This window comes from Trichechus manatus, unplaced genomic scaffold (assembly GCF_000243295.1).
Source record: "Trichechus manatus latirostris isolate Lorelei unplaced genomic scaffold, TriManLat1.0 scaffold00138, whole genome shotgun sequence".
In the NCBI taxonomy this organism is placed as follows: Eukaryota; Metazoa; Chordata; class Mammalia; order Sirenia; family Trichechidae; genus Trichechus; species Trichechus manatus.
Genome location: NW_004444074.1, coordinates 492101 through 514569, shown reverse-complemented (window position 1 = coordinate 514569; position 22469 = coordinate 492101). Strand labels below are relative to the sequence as shown.

The window sequence follows — 22469 nt, the reverse complement described above, 5'->3', positions numbered from 1 at the left end:
TGGGGTTGTTAACCAATGTCATAAAACAGCATGTGTGTTACTGTTACATGAGAAACTATCTGTTCTGTAAGCCTTCACCTGAAGTACAATAAAATATTAAAAAAAAAAAAATATTTTAAAAAATCATGTAAGTTTAATTTCCAGTTAGCTTTGTTGCTTTTTTTTTTTTTTTTAAGTAATATTGTGGTTTTAGTGAAGGTTTACACGGCAGTGTAGGTACCCATTCAGTAATTTCTACACAAGTTGTTCAGTAACATTGGTTATATTCTTCACAATGCATGAACATTCTCATTATTTCAGTTCTGGTTGCTCCATTTCCCTGTCCCATTATATTCTCATCTTTGTTTTAAAGTAATTATTGACTGTTTGTCTCATATAGATGATTTTTTAAAGGAGCACAGTACTTTCAGATGATATTCATTATTTTTGAGCCAATTTGTTATTTAGCTACAAGGTGACTTTGGGTTAGTTTTGGTTCAAGGTTTGAAGAGTATCTCAAGGCAATAGTCTTAGAGAGTCCTCTAGCCTCAACCAGTCCAGTAGGTCTGATTTTTGTTTTTTTTTAAGAATTTGAGGTTCTGTTCCACATTTTTCTCCCATTCTTTCGGGGTCCATCTATTGTGGCCCTGATTAGAACAGTTGGTAGTGGTAGCTGAGCACCATCTAGTTCTTCTGGGCTTAGTTGCTAATTTAAATACATGATTGGTATACACTTTCTGTTTTCAAAAATTTATTTATTGTCTCATTTATTATTTAGCAATAATATCAAAACCAACCCATTGCCATCGAGTTGATTGCAACTCATAGCAACCCTATAGGACAGAGTTGAACTGCCCCATGTGGTTTCCAAGGAGCACCTAGTGGATTTGAACTGCTGACCTTTTGGTTTGCAGCCGTACCTCTTAACCACTACATCACCAGGGTTTCCTTAGCAATAATAGTATTCTTAAATTCAATATAATTTAATATGGCTCTTAAAAAATCTAGATAAGGCATTGCTAAGTAGAATTTGATTCTGTGTCTTTGTGACCCTTGAGGGATCTTACTGGCTTCTCACTACAAGATTTAAGTAGATTATTTTTACACTAATGTTTTAGAATTTCAAAGAAGTTCATTTCGTTTTCACTGACACAAATCAGTTAAATTAAAGCTACAAAGAAACAGTAGATAATCACATATATTCAATTAGTATTATTTGCAGCTACAGTACATAGAAGATCTATATAGAGTTAGCATAATGCTTGGGGAATTCAAGGCAGTAAGCTCACTTATAGTCTCAGAAATGAAAGCCTGAATAAATAAGCACTCACTGTACCTTTTAAAAGCTTTAATATAGCAAGGAATTATGTTAGTAAGAAATAAGCAAGAGCTATATATAGAAAGGAGCCCTGGTGGCACAGTGGTTAAGAACTACAGCTACTAACCAAAGGTCGGCAGTTCAGATTCACCAGCTGCTCCTTGGAAACCCTATGGGGCAGTTCTGCTCTGTCCTATAGGGTCACTATTAGTCAGAATCAACTTGAAGGCAATGGGTTTGATTTTGGTTATATAGAGAAAACTGTCAAGCTTAGCAATAAAAGATAATATTTTTGGATAAGAAGACTGGATATTATAATACAGTATATTAGAAAGTATTATACACACCAAGGTAAGGCCCAGGAAAAAGGAAGAATTTGACTGGCTTCTTATACTCACCTAATGTAGGCAAAAGAAACCCTTCTAGCTCATATATGTAATAACCCAACTCACCAGGGCCAGATATTTGGTGATTAGATCCAAAGCTTGCATATAGTATTCATTTACCTGGTCCATAGTGTGTATTGGCATAGCCCTATTTGAAATGATAGAAAATATCTATCAAGAACTTCATACCTACTCGTGAAGAGTGTGCTTCTTAGCTCAAGTAGATACATGAGACTAAACGGGCAGCTTCTGTCCGGAGGTGAGATGAGAAGGCAGAGAGGGTTAGGAGCTGGTTGAATGAACATGGGAAATCAGGGGTGGAAAGGAGGAGTGTGCTGTCACAGTATAGGGAGAGCAGTTAGAGTCACATAACAATGTATGTATAAGTTTTTGTATAAGAGACTTGAAATGTAAACTTTCACTTAAACTACAACAATAAACAAACAAACAGAAAAGAATATGCTGAAAAAAAAGACTAAATGGGCATACCAGCCCAGGGGCAAGGACGAGAAGGCAGGAGGGGACAGGAAAGCTGGTTATAGGGAATCCAGGGTGAAGAAGGGGAGAGTGTTGACATGTCTTGGGGTTGAAAACCAGTGTCACAAAACAATATGTGTATTAATTGTTTAAAGAGAAGCTAATTTGCTCTGTAAACCTTCATCTAAATAAAAATAAAATTTAAAAAAATGGCAAAAAAAAAAGAACTTCATATTCTTTGACCTAATTAATTACATTTCTGTTACAGTTCATCATAAAAAAAAATTAATGGCAAAAGTTTTTTTACGTGTGAAGATATTTATCTCAGAATTTAAAATTTGAAATTATTGCCCAGAATTAGGGTAATGGTTAAATGATTTTGGTACAAACATTTGATGAAATATTCTGTGGTTATTAAACTGTGCTTATGAGTTTAAATAACATGAATAATAATTATGACAGTGAAAATAGAATAAAATATTGTATGGATAGTTACAACTAACTGCTGTTGAGTTAAAGGATACAGTTATACTAATTCTAAAAACATAGGCTTCAACCTGACTTTTACCTTCTACCCTTAATCCAGCACATGTTTGTTCTTCGGGAGCGCCCCGAAACAGTGTTAATAGATCTCATTCAGAGGACAAAGGATGCAGTAAGAGAGTTGGACAATCTGCAGTATCGAAAGATGAAGAAACTCCTTTTCCAGGAGGCACATAATGGACCAGCTGTAGAAGCACAGGAAGAAGAAGAGGTAATGACTTGGAAATGACTCAAATATTGAGCTATCTTAATTGGTTTCTTTCCTTACGCAACTTGTCCTGCCAAGAATCTACTTTTTATATCAGTGACTCCCGGATTATGTTTTCTTAACAGTGGTCTTATAAGATCCCACGTGGGCAAAAAAGTCTTGATCATGTTAGATTGCATTCTTTAAATCCAACTCCTTCATGTAACGCACGTTGGCCTAGTAAAGGCTGTGAGAAGTCTTGTTAAAGAAACCTGTTCACTTTATTTAATCTGGCTCTTTGCAGATTTCTTGGCCCTTTTTGGCTTTTGTTTTTTTCTACGTTTCTTTATTTGTTATGGTTAAGCTTTATTAAATGTTAGCAATAGAAGTTGCTTCCATGGGTCACACTTTGCGAAATACTTGAATTTACAGATTTAGAAGATGAGTGTAACCAGGCATTATAAGTCACCAGGGAAACTTGATTCCTTTCAGTTAATATATAAAGGAAAGAAACTAGCTAGAAACTTTGCATACTTTCATTCCATCTACTCAGTTCTAAAGTACTCATTTTACAGATGAGGAAACCAAGGCTCAGAGTGGTACAGGTGTATGAGTTCAAATCTATGTCTATTTCACTCAGAAAGCCAAGTTCTTTCTATGTTGCCCTTTAGGAAGGTAGAAATACAAATTTGCAATAGAAATGTTACAGAACATCCTTGCAAAGAAAATATATATAAAGTTTATTATATGTGGAGCTATCGTTTTTCCTCTATTAAAAGTTTTTTGCTTTGCCCCTGTCAGAATCCCAAAGCTTTGATTTTTTTCTGTTGCTCTCCAGTGAGAGAGATCACTTTGAATTCTGAAACCAGGAGCAGTAGTTAGTTACTTTTCTTTTTAATAGGACTGCATAATTGATGAACTATCAAATACAAAACTTTCATAACTTACAGTTTTGGGTTTTTGTTTTTTTAATTCTTATAATAGTCATTAGAAATGTTTTGGACTATATTAGATATTTGAAGTATTATAATAAAGTTGTAAAATCAATAAAATTCTAATGTAGTTAAATGTCTTAACAGCATCCCTGTAAGAGTAAAGATATAAGAAAAGCCCCTATATACATATACTCTGTCTGTATTTATTAAGTTTTACATACCTTATAGAATTCTGGTATGGTATAACTATTATAGTGTTGGTGCCCAGATACTGTGGCTGCCTAGTCACTTCAGGAAAACGTTCATGTGATTGAATCTATATATGCGAAAGTTAGGAATATTAAATTATTTGGTGGTAGAAAACATAGTCTAGAGACTATTTTGAGGAAGAAAGAATCTAGTTAAGGCTTCAGTACAGAATAACAATTAAAAGGGGTATTTATACGTTAAAACAAAAAAGGTAGGGTCCTGTACTAACCGTGAGAATAATTGAGAAATTAACAGGATCTCTATATATGTGAGATGTGTGATAGAAATGGTTTTCAAAATATGTCAAACAATTTAGAGAAAATACTACACTTGGGAAATAACCCAAAACTGATCAACTGACTTATTTACACATTTGGTTGGGTTTTTGTTGGTTATTTTTGTTTGTTTTTCTGTAAACTAACATTTGGAAAACTTCCTGGTGTTGGCAAATATAGGGAATTTCTTATGAGACCTCTAACTTTCTAAGATAGTGTGCCAAACAGTGTGCTATGTGCTTACAATCAATAATCCAGAAAAGATATAGATATTTGAACCTAATGCTCTTTTCCCTTAGGAACAAGATCATGGTGTTGGTCGGACAGGAACAGTGAATAGTGTTGGAAGTAATCAGTCTATTCCCAGTATGTCCATCAGTGCCAGTAGCCAAAGCAGTAGTGTTAATAGTCTTCCAGATGCCTCAGATGACAAGAGTGAACTAGACATGATGGAAGGGGACCACACAGTGATGTCTAATAGTTCTGTCATCCATTTAAAGCCTGTGAGTATTTGGATTTCAGTGAAAAAAATTTCAACTTTAGTGTAATTAATTTAGTTTAGTTAATTTTTTTCATCTGATTAGTTTCAGAGAAGGTGGTTTTCTTTAATGTTTCAGTAGTACAGGACATTTTTAGGTAACTAATTTTAAAATGACAATAGGCTTGTTAACTTCCAATCTAATGTCTGCATTTGGAAAACAAATGTTTTGAGAATTCATAAAGAATGTGGAACTATTTTAAAATCATAGAAGAAAAAAACTGAAGTACTATATAATGTATTATTTGAAGTTATATGGAAAATAAAATATTAAAAAATAGGAAGACTACACACAAAATTCATGATAATGGTTGCCTTTTGGGGAGTGGGAGAAGGAGTTGGGATGAGTGATGATCAAAAGTGACTTGCATTAGCTATAATATTTATATCTTTAAAGTAAAACTGAGTATAAATTATGGAAAATTACAGTTATAAATTCTGAATTTAGGAAGTATAGATGTTTGCTATATTATTCTTTGTACTTTTGAGTACAGAATTTTAAATTTTCTCAAATGTTTGATAGGTACTCCTTTTAGCAATTAATAGGAATGCTCTGTTTTTAACTTCACAGCTTCTAGTATTACTTAAAATGTTATTAGGAATGATTAAGTAGTAGTGTTATTGGGGGCAAAAACATGTTTAATTTTTATATTCTTAGGCAATGGAATCAGTCATAAAAGATTATTGGCACAGTTAGTTGGTTGTTACTTAACTGACTTCCTCTTTAGTTGATGAACTGAGGTATATAAGGAAAGACATCAATTCTTAAATTTTTTACAACTTTTTTTTTACTTATCTTGGACAGATGACAGAAGTATTATAAAGATGTGTTTAAATTATGTTGCTTCTAAAACCCAAGAACCTTAGAATAATTAATTTTATTACTGCTATTTAAAGTACTGACTACACAGAGCTGGAGAAAAATGTAGAACAAAATTCTGACTCACAAAAAAAGATCAGACTTACTGGTCTGACAGAGACTAGAGAAACCCCGAGAGTATGACCCCCAGGCACCCTTTTAACTCAGTACTGAAGTCACTCCTGAGGTTCACCCTTCACCCAAAGATTAGATAGGCCCATAAAACAAAATGAGACTAAATGGGCACACCAGCCCAGGAGCAAGGACGAGAAGACCAGAGGGCATAGGAAAGCGGTAACAGGGAACCTAAGGTCAAGAAGGGGAGGGTATTGACGTGTCATGGTGTTGGCAGCCAGTGTCACAAAACAATATGTGTGTTAATTGTTTAACAGGAAAGTAATTTGCTCTGTAAACCTTCATCTAAAGCACAATTAAAAACAAATAGATAAATACTGGCTACATGTTTCATATTTCATCATCTTTGTTTTTAAATTACATTAAAGCTTTTTGGTTTTGCATATCATGGGTAGGATACAAATCTAGGCCTGTCTTTCCTTATCCCGAATCTGTGTATTATTGTATACACTGAGGAAATAATTTCTCTTGATTCTAATTTTATTAAAAATAAAACATCAGCATTTCCAATTTTTTTGTTTGTTTTAGCTTTTTAAAATTAAGCACCTTTAAGATTTATATATCAAGTTGTCTTTAATCGTTAACTTTCTTGAAGGTTCAGATGAACCGTTTCTTCACCTTACATGGTATTGTCTTTTTCTTTGCCTAGGAGGAAGAAAATTACAGAGAAGAGGGAGATTCTAGAACAAGAGCAACTGATCCACAGTCTCCACCGCAAGTATCCCGTCACAAATCGCACTATCGTAATCGAGAACACTTTGCTACTATACGGACGGCATCTCTGGTATGTACTTCTGAGTTAGAGAGAAATCGGTTTTTCCTTTTGGACATTGGCATATATACTCAAGTATAACTGTTATCTTATTTTTTGCATGGTTTATTTTGTAAAACATTCATCAAACATTTAGATGCCTATTATGAGAAAGATATTGGGCAAGTCACTCTTGAAAGAAAGTTAAACTAATAATGTCTTCCAGACAGGTACATAATGAATATGTTAGAATATATTAAATGCTTCAGAGCGCTACAAAGTACTTAATAGCAATTCAGATAGCTTTTGATTAGGGGCATAGAGGAAGCAGTTATGAAACAAGATAGTTTGAGCCTTTAATGATTAGTAGGTTTTAGCACAAAGAGAGAGGAGAAATGGGACTTCCACAAAAAAAAAAAAAAAAGGGGGGGAGTGAAGAATTACACTGTGAGAGGCTCAACAGAGTTATACTCTAAAAGTAGTTCTTCTGATTTCCTGCATAATAATAATAATGGATTATTTGTCCATACAAGGGTGTGGTTATAATGGAGTAGTTAAAACCCTGATCAATCAGATGAATAGGACTAAAATGTGATAAACATTATTAGGGATAGAAAAATTACATTAAGATGTCGTAGGAAAAGTAGGCTATTATAAAATATATGACATTTCCCATACAACAAGATGATATCCAGCTACCACCACCAACTGCTCTAACAGAGATCACAATAGAGGGTCCTGGACAGAGCTGGAGAAAAATGTAGAACAAAATTGTAACTCACAAAAAAAGACCAGACTCACTGGCCTGACAGAGACTGGAGAAAGCCCGAGACTGTGGCCCCCAGTCATCCTTTTAGCTCAGTAATGAAGTCACTCCTGAGGTTCACCCTTCAGCCAAAGATTAGACATGCCCATAAAACAAAATGAGACTAAAGGGGCACAACAGCCCAGGAGCAAGCACTAGATGGCAGGAGGGGACAGAAAGCTGGTAATAGGGAGCCCAAGGTCGAGAAGGGAGAGTGTTGACACGTCATGGGGTTGGTAACTAATGTCAAAAAAACAATATATGTACTAACTTTAATGAGAAGCTAGTTTGTTCTTTAAACCTTCATCTAAAGTACAATAATAATAAAAAAAATTTTTTTAAATGACATTTCCTTGTAACTAGATACATTGAACACTTTTTCATATGCTTATTCTCTATTCATATATATATTTTTTATTGAGTCTGTCTTTTTAATATTAATTTGTAGGAGCTCTCTATATAGTCTGGATACAAGTCCTATATCTCATTTATAGCTAGTGAATATTTTTTTCTTAGCGTGTGTTTTGCCTATTCCTTTTCTTAAGAGTGAATTGATAAGGACAGATGAAATTTTTTAATTTTAAAATTGAATTTATACATTCTTTCTTTATGGGTAGTGCTTTTCGTGTCCTGCCCAAGAAATATATGACTACCTAAGGGTCATGAAGATATTCTATGTTTTCTTCTGCTTTATGATTCTGCGTTTTATGTTTAGGTCAGTTGATACTTTTCAAATTAATTTTTGTGCTTGGAGTGATACATTGGTCAGGGTTTATTTTTTTCTATACCGAGAATCAGTTGTTTCAGCAGGATTTGTTAAAAAGACTTTCCTTTCACCACTTGACTTTTTGATAGAAAATCAATTAACTGAATATGTGTGGGTCTGATTTTAGATTCTATTCTGTTCCATTGGTCTATTTATCTTTTCCTTGCACCAGTATCATACTGTCTTGATTACTGTAGTGCAAGTCTTCCACCTTTATTCTTCTTAAGATTGTGTTGACTACTTTAGATCCTTTACATTCCCTTATAAATTTTGGAACTAATTTATCTATTTCTTAAAAAAATGTACTGGAATTTTAATTGGGATCTGCTAACATTGATATCTCTTAAATTAATTGCCTACTTAGTTAATAGTAGAATGATCTAAAATGTTTTTAAAAGGAAACTGTTTTGCTTTATTTTATTTTTTCTCCATTGTTTATATGTCTAGGTTACAAGGCAAATGCAAGAACATGAGCAGGACTCTGAGCTTAGAGAACAGATGTCTGGCTATAAGCGTATGAGGCGGCAACATCAAAAGCAGCTGATGACTCTGGAAAATAAGCTAAAGGCTGAGATGGATGAACACCGCCTCAGATTAGACAAAGATCTTGAAACTCAGCGTAACAATTTTGCGGCAGAAATGGAAAAACTTATCAAGAAACATCAAGCTTCTATGGAAAAAGAGGTGGCTGAATTAGTATTATTAATTTGTATATGTTAGCTTGCGATCATCTCAGAGTTAACCAAGATGGCATTTTGATTTTATAGTATCTGTTCCCAGGAGCCAAGCAAATTGATTGGAGAAAGGGAGAAGCATTTATATAATTTGTGTGCGGCTTTCTATTAATTGGTGACAGAACAGTCACAAAAAATCTGGCTTCTGTGTTTTCTTCTCACTAATTGTATGTGTGTGTAAAACAAATCTTAAAAGTAATTATCAATTGCAGTAGTCTATCTTACAGTTTTTCCAATAACCAACAAAAAATTTGATTATAGAAAACTAATGTGTTTTAATATGAATCATTTCCTGTCACCTGATAGTTTTATAGCATCCCAGTAGGTAAGTAATTCAACTATTCTAGGCCTTGAGTATTCTGGTTATTTGAGGACTTGCATAAATCGTTTACCATGGACAGGTGATTATGAGCTAACTCCTGTCTCAAAAACTCATTCATAATTTTCTTCTTTTTTGTATTTTTTGGAAACGTTCCTTAAATTTGTAGCAGCATTTTTATACGAGAGAATAACTGAACATTATTATAATGTACGCAGAGAACGTTAGAGACTGCAAATTAAGAGAGATTCATATTAAGATTTAGCCCATTTTATTATTTCCAATAAGTGTCGTTATTCTGCTATATGACGAAGATGTGTTTTTTTAGGATTCTTGTTATGTGAAACCTTTTCTTCTAATATTTTTGGTGTCCCATCAGTTTCATTTTATTTATTATTTTTATAGTTTCATTTTAATAGTCATATTTGTCAAGTAAAATGTAAGCTGTTCAATAAATTCATGAATTTTATCAAATTATATCTGGCTAGTCCTCATTGAAGCATTTTTATCATAGTTACCATGCTTACTCTCCTTCCCAAAAAAGAAGAACCACTCTCCCTCAGTAGTAGAGAATTTAGCAGAATAATTTATGGTATAAATAAATATTTGATTTTAAAATCATTTGATGAAAGAATGTACAGATATTAATACTATTGAGCATTGGGCAGTATTTTTAATAATTTGATAAGAGGTAGATACATATTTAGTAAAACAGTTTATGAATCAGGATATGCAATATGATTACACATTTTTTAAACATATATATGTGCATGGAAAAATTAGGATGGGTAGGCACCAAAATGTTTACATTGGTTATCTCTGGGTGCTAAAATCACTTAGAATTTTTCTTTGTGTTTTTCTGTATTTCTTAAAAGCTCTACAATGAATGTATACTGCATACATAATCAGAAATAAAATATTATCTAATGTATGTCTAATATTTAACATTTTGATATTAATATATAAATTAAAGATAAGGGTTTAATTTGATCATAAATGTGTTACATTATTTTATATATAAATTAAAAATCATAATTTTATTTGAAGACAAGCATATCATGTATTTGTTTTATCAAGGGGAACTATACTCCTGTTAAATGAAAAACAGATGAAGGTATTTTGATCTTGTGAAAGATCAATATTTTAACGATGAGTTCATTTACTAATTCTATGGAATTCAAATGATAAAGATGCCGAGTAATGTTTATTAATAATTTGGTTAGGTATTCTTATTTTGGTAATGCTTTGTTTCTTGCAAAAAAAAAGATACCCATAGTAATGTGTATTAAATGATGTATATTAAACTGCTGCTTTGAATCTGTCTACTTAGCTAACTTGGTATCATTTTTTTTTTAATTTCATATAGGCTAAAGTGATGGCGAATGAGGAGAAAAAATTTCAGCAACATATTCAGGCCCAGCAGAAGAAAGAACTAAACAGCTTTTTGGAGTCCCAGAAAAGAGAATATAAACTTCGAAAGGAACAGCTTAAGGAGGTACTTAATTTATAAAAATTATCGAGTTACCTGTTTGTTGATTATATCTAATAATGATCAACTCATAGAACCATTAGGATAAAATTTACCTTTGTTGTTTGTAGCCACTAAATGTTTATCAATTTAAGTGAAGACATTGGTTGTAACAATTACCCTTCAACTGACTAAGTTCTCCAGTTGAGTAGGAGCTAAAAAGAATCATGTCCTGAAAATATAAATTATTTTTATGTATAATAGCTTTCCTCTACTCTTTACTTAAGTAGTTGACTCATTGAAAATGGAAACAAAAATATATGAGCTGTGAAAAAAGCCCCATATTGCTTACTTTTACAGTAAACCTTACCTTCTTACTTTGGCCCAGAAGATTATAATCATTTGTTCTTATTCTGATTTTTTAGCATAGAGTAAGGATAAAAGATATATTTACTTAGCACATTTTCTTTCACAGGAGAACATGCTGATTATTTCTTTATGGCTGCATGGTTTCATGTTTATTTGCCCTTTATGTGCCACTTTAGTGAACTTTTAAAAGCAGATTTAGTCAAACTTTAAAGAAAGCCTTAATTGTTCCAAGGTAATATCCAAAAGGATAACTATTTAGGATAGTAGTCAAGATAGAAAAATGATACATCTTTTTATTTATTCCCTCTCACAGACTGATGGACTAAAATCTTTAGTCCATGTAATTAATTAGCACACTGTGATATATTAATTGATCTTGATAAAATAAGAGTAATCTCTTTGATATTAATACATTTTCTTGTGTAGGAATTTGCCTTATAATCACATATGTAAGTCTTGTTATGTACATACTGGTGGCACATGGACTTGCTATGTATTCTTCCAGCAAGCTTCATTGATAAGATTTTTCCAACTCTAAAGCGTGTACCCTGCAATATATTCCCAAAACTATAATACAGAAGCCAAACTCTATACTAGAACATTTGCTTGGAAAAGATTGTAAGCAGAGTTTTCCAACTGTAAATAAATATCCAACAAAATATAGTTGTATAGTTCTGTTTTCCAGTGGAACGAGATTTTAGTTTTATGAGTAAGTTGGTTTAGATAATTTTTTAGGTATTTAATTTGTAGTCTAACTAATAAATTCATTTTCTTTTAGAAGTCAGATGTTTGTGTGTGTGTGTGTATTTACATTTATTTAGAATAATGAGTCTCAGTATAGAGAAAGGGACATACCAGAATCTGGGTGGGAAAGTACCCTGGCAGAAGATTTTGAAAAATATTCCCAGATGATTCCCTATGCATGTGCTTGTATTATCCCTATGTCTTCCCATAGTGTGTGTACACAAACTATGTTGAGAGCTACTGATTGCTATGCTTTTTATTTTTATGTGTTTGAATATCTTATGAACCAAAGTTGTAAGAATTATGCTCTTTCTTGAACAGTAGGGGAAGGACTGTGACATTAGAAGTCTGAAAAATCATCTTATACTCACAAAGATAGCTGGATTGTACTCTGTACAATGCTGACACTTTTTAGTTTGAAAACATACTAGTATTAATTATCATTCTAAGAGTTTGCCTCATTGAGCGTATTGTGAATTTTTTTACCTTGCCCAATATAAATGCATTTTCATTGAGGTAGTTTGTGACGTGGTATTAAAACAATGTAGAAAAGCATAGGTTTTGTGTGTGTGTGTCCGTGTGTGTGCGTGCGTGCATGCGCATGTGCTTTAAGTGAAAGTTTACACAGCAAACTAGTTTCCCATTCAATAATTCATACACCATTTGGTCTGTGACATTGGTTGCAATCCTCACAATGTGTCAGCCCTCTCCCCATTTCCACCTGGGTTCCCTGTTTCCATTCGTCTTGTTTCCCTGTCCCTCCCTGCCTTTTCATCTTTGCTTTTGGGCAAATGTTGCCCTTGTGGTTTCATACAGATAATTGTTCTCTGGAGCTTCCAAGTTAGAAGGGTGTCTTAGGGCAGTAGTCTCAGGTGTTCCTCCAGTCTCTCTCAGACCAGTAAGTCTGGTCTTTTTTATGAATTTGAATTTTGTTCCACATTTTTCTCCCATTCTAACTGGGACCTTCTATTGTCTTCCTGGTCAGAGCACTTGGTAGTGGTAGCTGGACACCATCTAGTTCTTCTGGTTTCAGACTAGAGGCCGCAGTTCCTGTGGGCCATTAGTCCTTTAGATTAATTCCTTCCCTGAGTCTTTGGTTTTCTTCATTCTCCTTTGCTCTAGACAGGAAGAGACCAATAGTTTTATCTTAGATGGCCGCTCACAAGCTTTAAGACCCCAGATGCTACTCACCAAACTAGGATGTAGAACATTATTTTTATGAACTATGTTATGCCAGTTAACCTGGATGACTCCTGAGACTATGGTCCTTAGCCTTCTAGTCCAGTAATTCAGCCCTTCAAGATGTTTGCCTATGTCTAAGAAGTTTCCATAACTGTGCCTTCTATGTGCACTATTATATATATGAATATACTTGCAGCCTTGCAGCACATATAAATGTGTATGTACAAATATCCACAACTATACCTGGATATGCACGCAGGCGTGCTCCCGTATGACCTCCTACACCTATTTAGCACACATATCTGACTAAGTATCCACTCACAAACTGTTGTTTGTTATTAATGTTCTTGTAGGATTGCATATGTCTTAGTTATCTACTTCTGCTAGAACAGAAATACAACAAGTGGATGGCTTTAAAAAGCAGAAATTTATTCTCTCACAGTCTAGTAGGCTAAAAGTCCGAATTCAGGGTGCAGCTCCAGAGGAAGGCTTTCTCTCTCTGTTGGCTTTGGAGGAATATCTTTGTCATCAATTTTCCCCTGGTCTAGGAGCATCTCAGCGCAGGGACCCCAGGTCCAAAAGATGTGCTCTGCTCCCTGCACTGCTTTCTTGGTGGTGTGAGGTCCCCCTATCTCTCTGCTCGCTTCTCTCTTGTATATCTCAAAAGAGATTGACTCAAGATACAACCTAATCTTGTAGATTGAGTCCTGCCTCATTAACATAACTGTCTCTAATCCAGCCTCATTAACATCGTAGAGGTAGGATTTCTAACACATCGGAAAATCACATCAGATACAAAATGGTGGAAAACAATACTGGGAATCATGGCCTAGCCAGGTTGACACACATTTTTGGGGGATACAATTCAATCCATAACTATATATGTTATAGTATTTACTGTAGTTCTCCATTATTCTTGCATACCTTTCCGTGTCTCCTTTGCCTTGGTCATATTGTGCTAGCTTTCCCCATATTGTGTATCGCCTTTCCCTTCACCAGAGTTAACACATGTCTACTATCTAGTTTATGATTGTCCCTCCCTCCCCTGGTAACCATCAAAGAATGTTTCTGTGTGTAAATCTGTTCTTAACTTTTTATAATAGTGGTCTCTTACAGTTTTTGTCCCTTTGTGATTGACTTATTTCACTCAGCGTAATGTCCTCCAGATTCATCCATGTCATGAGATGTTTCATGGATTCGCCATTATTTTTTATTGTCATATACTTTCCCATTATATGTATATACCACAATTCGTTTATCCATTCATCCGTTGAGGGGCACTTAGATTGTTTCTGTCTTTTTGCTATTGTGAATAATGCTGCAGTGAACATGGATGTGCGTATTTCTATTCATGTCGCAGCTCTTATTTCTATATGACATATACTTATGAGCGGGATGGTCAGATCACATGGTATTTCTGTTCCTAGCTTTTTAAGGAAGTGCCATACCGTTTTCCATAGTGGTGGTACCATTTTACAGTCCCACCATCAGTGTGTAAGAGTTCCAGTCTCCCCAAAACCTCACCAGCATTTGTTGTTTTCTGTTTCTTTTCATGTGTTTGTTAGCTGCCTGAATGTCTTTGGTGAAGTGTCTGTTCATATCCTTTGCCTATTTTTTTAGTTGGGTTATTTGTCTTTTTGTTGTTGAGGTGTTGAAGTTTTCTGTAAGTTTTAGATTAGACCCTTGTCAGATATGTCATTGCCAAAAATTTTTCCCAGTCTGTAGGTTATCTTTTTACTCTTTTGGTAAAGTCTTTTGATGAGCTTAAGTATTTAGTTTTTAGGTGGTGCCAATTACCTGGTTTATCTCCTGCTGTTTGTGTATTTTTAGTCATGTTTGATAGACTATTTGTGCCATAAATTAGGGCCCCATGCTTTGTCCCTGTCATTTCTTCCATGAACTTTATAGTTTTGTGTTTAATATTTAGGTCTTTGATCCATTTTGAGTTAGTTTTGTGTATGGTGTGAGGTATGGATCCTGTTTCATTTTTCTGAAAATGGATATCGAGTTTTGTCAGTGCTATTTGTTAAAGAGACTGTCTCTTCCTTGTTTAATGGAAGATCCAGCTGTCCATTGCTGGATGGATTTACTTCTGCGTTCTCAGTTCTGTTCCATTGGTCTATGTGTCTGTCGTTGTGCCAGTACCAGGGTGTTTTGACTACTGTGGCTGTATAGTAGGTTCTGAGATTGGGAAGTGGGAGACCTCCCACTTTGTTCTTCTTCTTCAGTAACACTTTATCTATCCAGGGCCTCTTTCCTTTCCGTATAAAGTTGGAGATTAGTTTTTCCATTTTGTCAAAGAATGTTGTTAGAATTTGGATCAGGATTACATTATACCTATAAATTGGAAAAGCATAGGTTTTGATTTATTCAGTAAAGTATTAATGCTGAAAATTAAATACCATTCATAAAGAAGGTCTCTATTCTTCCATAGTTTTGTTGATTTTTCATTTTAATTTCCAATTCTTTTATACTTACTCTATCCATAATTTTACCAAAAACTTAATATTTAGAATGTCTAAAGCCAAGAAGTAAGACATTCTTTAACTGTATTTTAGCCATAATTTTAGTTGATGTGATCTTTACCTGAAAGCATTGCTTCTGTCTCTTTTTGGGAAGAGTTTAAAGAAGAACAGATTTTTATTTTATTGACCAGTCAGTGTGTGCTTTTGAAGCTAGGAACCATCAGAAATGTGGTTATGTAAAGCTAAAAGGCATGCATATTTTTTAGTGTACATTCCTCTTTTCCTGTCCTACTTCACAGGTAACTCAGAGGAAAATATAACCTGTCTCCTCAAGGTCATTGCCCTGCCTGAGCATTAGAGAGGAAACCCAATAAAATACTTTATGTAAATGTACCAGATACCAGATAGTACATTCATGTGGTTAATTTTTATATATTTTGAACAAAATTGTTGTTTATGTTGCCAGGAGCTGAATGAAAACCAGAGCACCCCTAAAAAAGAAAAACAAGAGTGGCTTTCAAAGCAGAAGGAGAATATACAGCATTTTCAAGCAGAAGAAGAAGCTAACCTTCTTCGACGTCAGAGACAATACCTAGAGCTGGAATGCCGTCGCTTCAAAAGAAGAATGTTACTTGGGCGTCATAACTTGGAGCAAGACCTTGTCAGGGAGGTACGTGTGTGTGTTAGATGAAAGTTTACATAGCAGATTAGGTTCCCATTGAACAATTTTTGTACAAATTTTCCATAACAGTGGTTACAGTTTCCATAACAGTGGTTATAGTTTTCGCAGTATGTCAGCATTCTCATTGTTTCCATTCTGTTTGTTCTGTTACCATTCATCTAGCTTCTCTGCTCTCCTTGCCTTCTCGTCTTTGCTTTTGAGTAAATGTTGACCTTTTGGTCTTGTATAGTTGATCGTTTAAGGGAGTACATTTCTCATGGGTGATATTGTTTATTTTATAAGCCAGTTATTATTTGGCTGAAAGGAGATCTCTGGGAGTGAGAGAGGCACATTTGAATGATAATGAAATTTAAAATTCTTTTATGAACAGAATCATTTCCTGAAAATATGCTAATCACCTTTCAGCCTCAGGGCCTTTGACTTACATTTTCCTCTGCCTTGATCACTCTTACCACAGATATCCCCATGACTTGCTCTCTCCCTTCATTCAAATCTCTACTCAGATATTACCTCTTCAGAAAGGCCTTCCTAATGATCACGTGTTTCTCTCTTCTTCGGTTTTATTCTTTACACTTCTTTCTCTCTTACACACACACACACGCACTTTTTTTTAGGGGGGGGATTCTGTTGCCCCCACTAGAATGGAAGCTATGTAAAGTCACAGATTTTGTCTAATTATATTCCCCAGTGTCTGGCCCCTATTAGGCATTCAATAAATATTTATTAAATAGTGTATGAGTGAAAGAAGTATTAGTTTTTAAATATGAGAACATTAATAGGGCAGTTTATTCTTCTTTGATCTGAAATGGGTGCCATGAGGTATATATTGCCATTTAATGTATTTTTATAATCATGTAATTATTAACTGAAGAAATGTTGCAGAAACTCGCATGCCAAAGAAACAGTTGTTCTGATTATTAGGAATACTTGTAAGCATAGATGAATTTATTTCCCAGAGTGGCTTAAAATAATCTTCAGATAAGCATAATTATTCAAATTCACTAATAATTAAAGAATTTCTGATTAAAACAGTGACATCAGTTAAATAGGAAAAATTTTAAATATTAGTAATATCCACTCCTAGTAGTGGCATGAGGAAATAGGCACTGTTGGTAAAAATATAAATTGATACTGCCTTTTTGGAGCATAATTTAACAGTAGCTTTTAAAACTTAATATGCACTTATACTTTTAATCATCAAATCTACTTGTAGAACTCTGTCCTCCAGATATAATAACATGATTACATGATGCAGTATGCATATTTATTGAAACTTCATTTATAAAAGCAAAAATTAGAAATAGCTTAAATGTCTAACTGTAGAGGAATGATTAAAAAATTATATCAGAAAGCAGTAGGTTATTATGAAATATAAAGAAACAAAAAAAGATCTGTATGTATTGATCTGAGTATATGTCCAGTATATTGTTAGGTGAAGAAAGTAGGTTACATGCTCATAATGTATACTGTTATCTAGTTTTTAGAACTAAATGTTTTTGTATGAAAGATGGGTCACAATAAACATAGAAAAAGATTGGGAAGCATATGCACTAAACACTTGGCCTCTGGGAAGTAAGTTGCAGAGGCAGAGGGGCCAAGTTTGACACCTACATTTTGTATGCATGTATATAGTTGTTGTTTTCAACCTGAGGAAAAAAATAATAATTGAGCACAGTGTGCTAGGTACTATTCTGGAGACATTTCATGTATGAACTTAATTCATTCTCACGGTAAATCAGTTAAATATCTATGTTACATTATCATCTCCATTTTAGAGGTAAGGAAACTGAAACATAGAGAGTTCAAGTAATGTACCAAGGACTCAGAACTAGTAATTAGCAGACCCAGGATTTAGAATATAGGCAGTCTAGCTCTAGAGTCCATGTTCTTAACTACTACACTGTACTGAGTATATTATATATAGTAGAATTAAATAGTGTACTCTATAGAAATTCAAAGGATGACTTAGGAGCCTTCTTAAAATATAAAATCAGAAAACAATAAAGGCAGAAATGAAAGGAATACAAGAAGAAAGTAAAACCTCTTGAGATAGATTTGATGTGTCTTAAGCTTGTAGTACAAAATAGTATTAATAAATAGTAAATGAATATGTTACGGATATTTGTGCTACTAACTGCCATTTACTAAAGTAAAAGTCATAAAACCCTTATACTTACTTTTTAGCCATTATTAAATCAGAGAATTACATCTGTTTCCTGGCTGGTCTCTTTCTTAGGATCTAATTTTATTTTTCCAGCATTGTACAGCAGTAAATTATACCTGTGTCTTTTGTGTTATGGATTAGGAGTTAAATAAAAGGCAGACTCAGAAGGACTTAGAGCATGCCATGCTACTACGACAGCACGAATCCATGCAAGAACTGGAGTTCCGTCACCTCAATACAATTCAGAAGATGCGCTGTGAGTTGATCAGATTGCAGCACCAAACTGAGCTCACTAACCAGCTGGAATATAACAAGCGAAGAGAACGAGAACTAAGACGAAAGCATGTTATGGAGGTTCGACAACAGCCTAAGAGCCTAAAGGTACCTTTAGCCTAAGCTTATTGATAAAGGGGAAAAGAAGAAGGCATCCATGTAAGCAGTAAAAGTCCCAAGACAGGTATCTGTCATAAAGAAATTGAATAAACTCTTTTTATTTTAAGCATACTTGGGTAGTTGTAATGTGGCTGTAGACTTACATATCTAGTTCTCAGCAGAATACCAAAAAAAGGCCAAAACTTTTAAACTTGAGAAGTGCCAATAAAAATCAAGTTCTTAATTTAAATCTGCCTAAACATCTAATGCTGATATTAGATTCTGCATGTCAACATGCTAACATGCTGGCTTCTATTCTAAGTTATACTTGTTTGGAATCTTAGTTGCTCTAAATATGTATCCAGAAAGTTTTTAATCAGTACAGAAGCCAATGAATGAAAAATGCCCTTTTACCTTATCTCCCTTCATTGTTCGTACTCCTCTGAAGGGGAATAGTAGAACCGTCACAGTGTTTCTCCTATCCTGCTTATTTTCTCTCTGTGCTTAGTAGTGTAAGTAGGACCATAATGTTGGTAGTTAAGGTATATTTTTAAAATCAGGATGTTCAGCACATTAGAATGGAGCAAGTTGTTATATGTTCTTCCCCAAACAAATAAGGAAAGGAAAGTGCTGGTGATATATAATACCAAAGGACTTTAACATTTGTATTTGCTTTGAACAGAGAAATCTATTCACATGGTTCAAAATTCAAAAGATAAACAAGTATATTATAAAGTGAAAAATTTCCCTCTCTCCTTATCTCATCAAAGTCAACCAGTAAACAATGAGAAGAAAGTTTCAGATTTTTTAACTTGTATTAAGTATTTAAGGAATAGAATCTGATGATTTTTAAAAATTAAAAACCACCCTCTATGTAGGCTACCATCTGTGATCATACCTCAATTGATCTGTACATTTTAAACTTTTGTTTGTATCCAGTAAAGGGTTAGATCCCACAGTACTTCTGTTTAAAACCATCTTTTAAAAAAATTACCTGGTACTTAAAGTATAAGACTGTTCTTGATTCTTGCCCTAAATAACTGTACTGTGCTAGAGTGGAAACTCATTCACAAAAATAACCTGTGTCAAAATCTGAAGCTATAACACACACCTAAGCATATACCTTTCCAAGTGAACCTAAGTAAAATTTCACTTTGCTGTGTCTTAAAAACAGCTAATTAACATCATTTAAAGAGTAGTTGTGTTGACTGTCAACATAACCTTCCTCAGTCATTGCTCAGAAAAATTGGAATTCCTTAGGGGCGGAGCAAGATGGTGAAGTGAGGGGACAGCGCTCCCATTTACTCGCCCAGCAACTAACCCACTGAACAATGAATAAAAACAAGCACAGATGAGATCTCAGAACTCTAGACAGCAGCTGAGGTTTTGGAGAGTTGAGGTGAGTCCAGAAGTTGGGGGAAGGCAGGAGCAGGGATGATACAGAAGCTGGGAGAACCTACCCACTAACATCGAGAGCACTTGCTCATCACATCCATTTTGGGACAGGGCTGGGCAATACTGTAAACAAGGAACACAGAAAAGGAGCTAATCTGAGGGAGCTATAACCGAAATTTTTAAGTCAGTGTAGATTGCTGTGGGAGTTCACGGGCCGTGCAATTAGGAGGGGGCGAAGGGAGACCATGGCACTGCAAGAGAATGCTGTTGAATCGTGCTGAGGCCCAAGACAGGCAAGCAATTAGGACTGAGAGAAACTGCAAGGGCAGCAGGGCAAGGGGGATACTTCAGACAGACGGCAACACAGAGGGAAATGGCTAGCTCCCTGCCCACAGTGGGACACTGTGGGAGAGCCTGTGAAGGGGTGCCCATGAGGGAAAGAGAGAGAGCCCCCCACTTTGGCCCCAGAAAGTCGAGCCCTACCGCTTACATTAGAGTCTGCGACCAGCTAAACCTCCTCTCCCACACATGCATATTGAATTCCAGAGATCAAGCATCCAGAACTGAATCAGCACTGAAAAAAAATTAGGATAAGAGTGCCCTCTATTGGTTCTCAGGAGAAGATACTGAGCCCAGTGCTAATGGGTCAATTCTGACTCATAGTGACTGTGTAGAGTAGAGTGGAGCTACCCCATGGGGTTCCCAAGGCCGAGAGTCTTTGCAAAGGCAGGCTGCCGCATCTTTTTCCTGCGGAGCGACTGGTAGGTGCGGGCCCCAGCCTTTTGTTTGGCAGCTGGGTGCTTGGCCACTGCACTGCCAGGGAGCCCAATCAGAAAATTTTCTCACAAAAACCAAAATGCAAAATGTTAAGTAAAAAAAAGATAACAAAATGACCCAAAATCAACAAAAATATTAAAACACACAAAATCACAAGAGAAGAAGGACCAGTCAAAAGCAAAACATGAAAAAGAGGAAATTTCTCTGGTAGAGGTCAGACTAACTCAAAGAATTGATAATTGTTCAGATTATAGTACTAAATATGTTTGAAGAAAGCAAAAAGTACACAAAAAACAAACTAGTGGGGATCAGGAGACATGGAGGAACAAAATGAGAGACTCAAAATGGAAAGTAAAAACATTAAAAAAAAAAACTACTGGAACTGAAAAATAAAGCAACTGAAAAGCAAGAGAAACACTCAGCAAAAGAGTTGAACAGACAGAAGATAGAATAAATGAACTAGAAGACAAAATAACAACTTATCAAGTCTCAAGAGAAAAGAACAAAGAAACGTGAACAAACCCAAAAGGAAGTATAGGAGTCAATTAAGAGACCTGACATTAGAATTAGTGAAATCCTAGAGCACCATGACAACAATAAAGGCACAGAAACAATTTTCCAAGAGAGAATTTCCCAGACCTAAACAGGGAACCAAGCCTGCAAACAGAAGAAGCTATGCAAACCCCAATTAGAAGAGACACAGATGAATTCCGCACCATATCCTAATAACATTCTTGAAAACCAAAGACAAGGAGGGAATTCTGAAACCAGCAAGAGAAAAACACAATATAACATACCAAAAGGCTTTCATCACTGCGGGTTTCTCACCAGAAACTCTAGAGGCCAGAAGACAATGAATCAACCTATATAAAATACTGAACAAAAACAATTGACAACCAAGAATTGTTTACCCAGCAAAGCTGTCATTCAGAAACAGAGAAATCAAGACATTCCTAAACAAACAGAAGCTCTAGAATTTGCCACTACGAGACCAGCTTTGCAAGTATTACTCAAAGGAGTACTCCTAATAGAATACTCATATTCTATACATTGGAAAAAAAAAGGTGAACAAAAAATAAGAGAGAGATCTCCAAAAAACACAACACGGGCAGTCATATGGACCCAGTATATGGTATTTTGAAGTAATAAACTCAGTAATTAAATCCTGCAAACAGTACAACATCAGGTTTGTCAGAAATAAGTACAAAGTAGACTTACTGAATATAGGTTGTATATTGATGGTAATAAGCAGCCCTGGTGGCACAGTGGTTAAAGTGCTCGGCTGCTAACCGAAAGGTCAGTGGTTCAAACTCACCAGCTGCTCTGCAGGAGAACAATGTAGCAGTCTGCTTCTGTAAAGGTTACAGCCTTGGAAACCCTGTGGGGCAGTTCTACTCTGTCCTATAGAGTCGCTATGAGTTGGAACCAACTCAGTGACAGTGGATTACTGATGTTAATGGAGACACACCAACAGAAATGGAGGAGGGAGGGGCACATCAGGAATAGATTTATTATGTCGAGGTTGTGTAACTGTTGTTCATGTGTTAAATGTTGCAGTTGTAAGTTGTGTAATGTAATATATGTGGTAACCACTA

At 35.0% G+C, this 22469-nt stretch overlaps 1 protein-coding gene across 4 annotated transcripts in view; it reads left to right on the top strand.

The window, feature by feature from the left end:
- Positions 1–22469, top strand: part of TAOK1 (TAO kinase 1) — a 155430-nt gene that overhangs the window by 118017 nt on the left and 14944 nt on the right. For all 4 annotated transcript variants that reach the window (XM_004385347.2, XM_023739620.1, XM_023739619.1 and 1 more), the window contains 7 exons: positions 2747–2914; positions 4649–4852; positions 6531–6665; positions 8651–8887; positions 10623–10751; positions 15951–16154; positions 18472–18711. In XM_004385347.2, the coding sequence (XP_004385404.1) occupies positions 2747–2914; positions 4649–4852; positions 6531–6665; positions 8651–8887; positions 10623–10751; positions 15951–16154; positions 18472–18711 (1317 nt within the window). The remainder of the gene's footprint in view (positions 1–2746; positions 2915–4648; positions 4853–6530; positions 6666–8650; positions 8888–10622; positions 10752–15950; positions 16155–18471; positions 18712–22469) is intronic.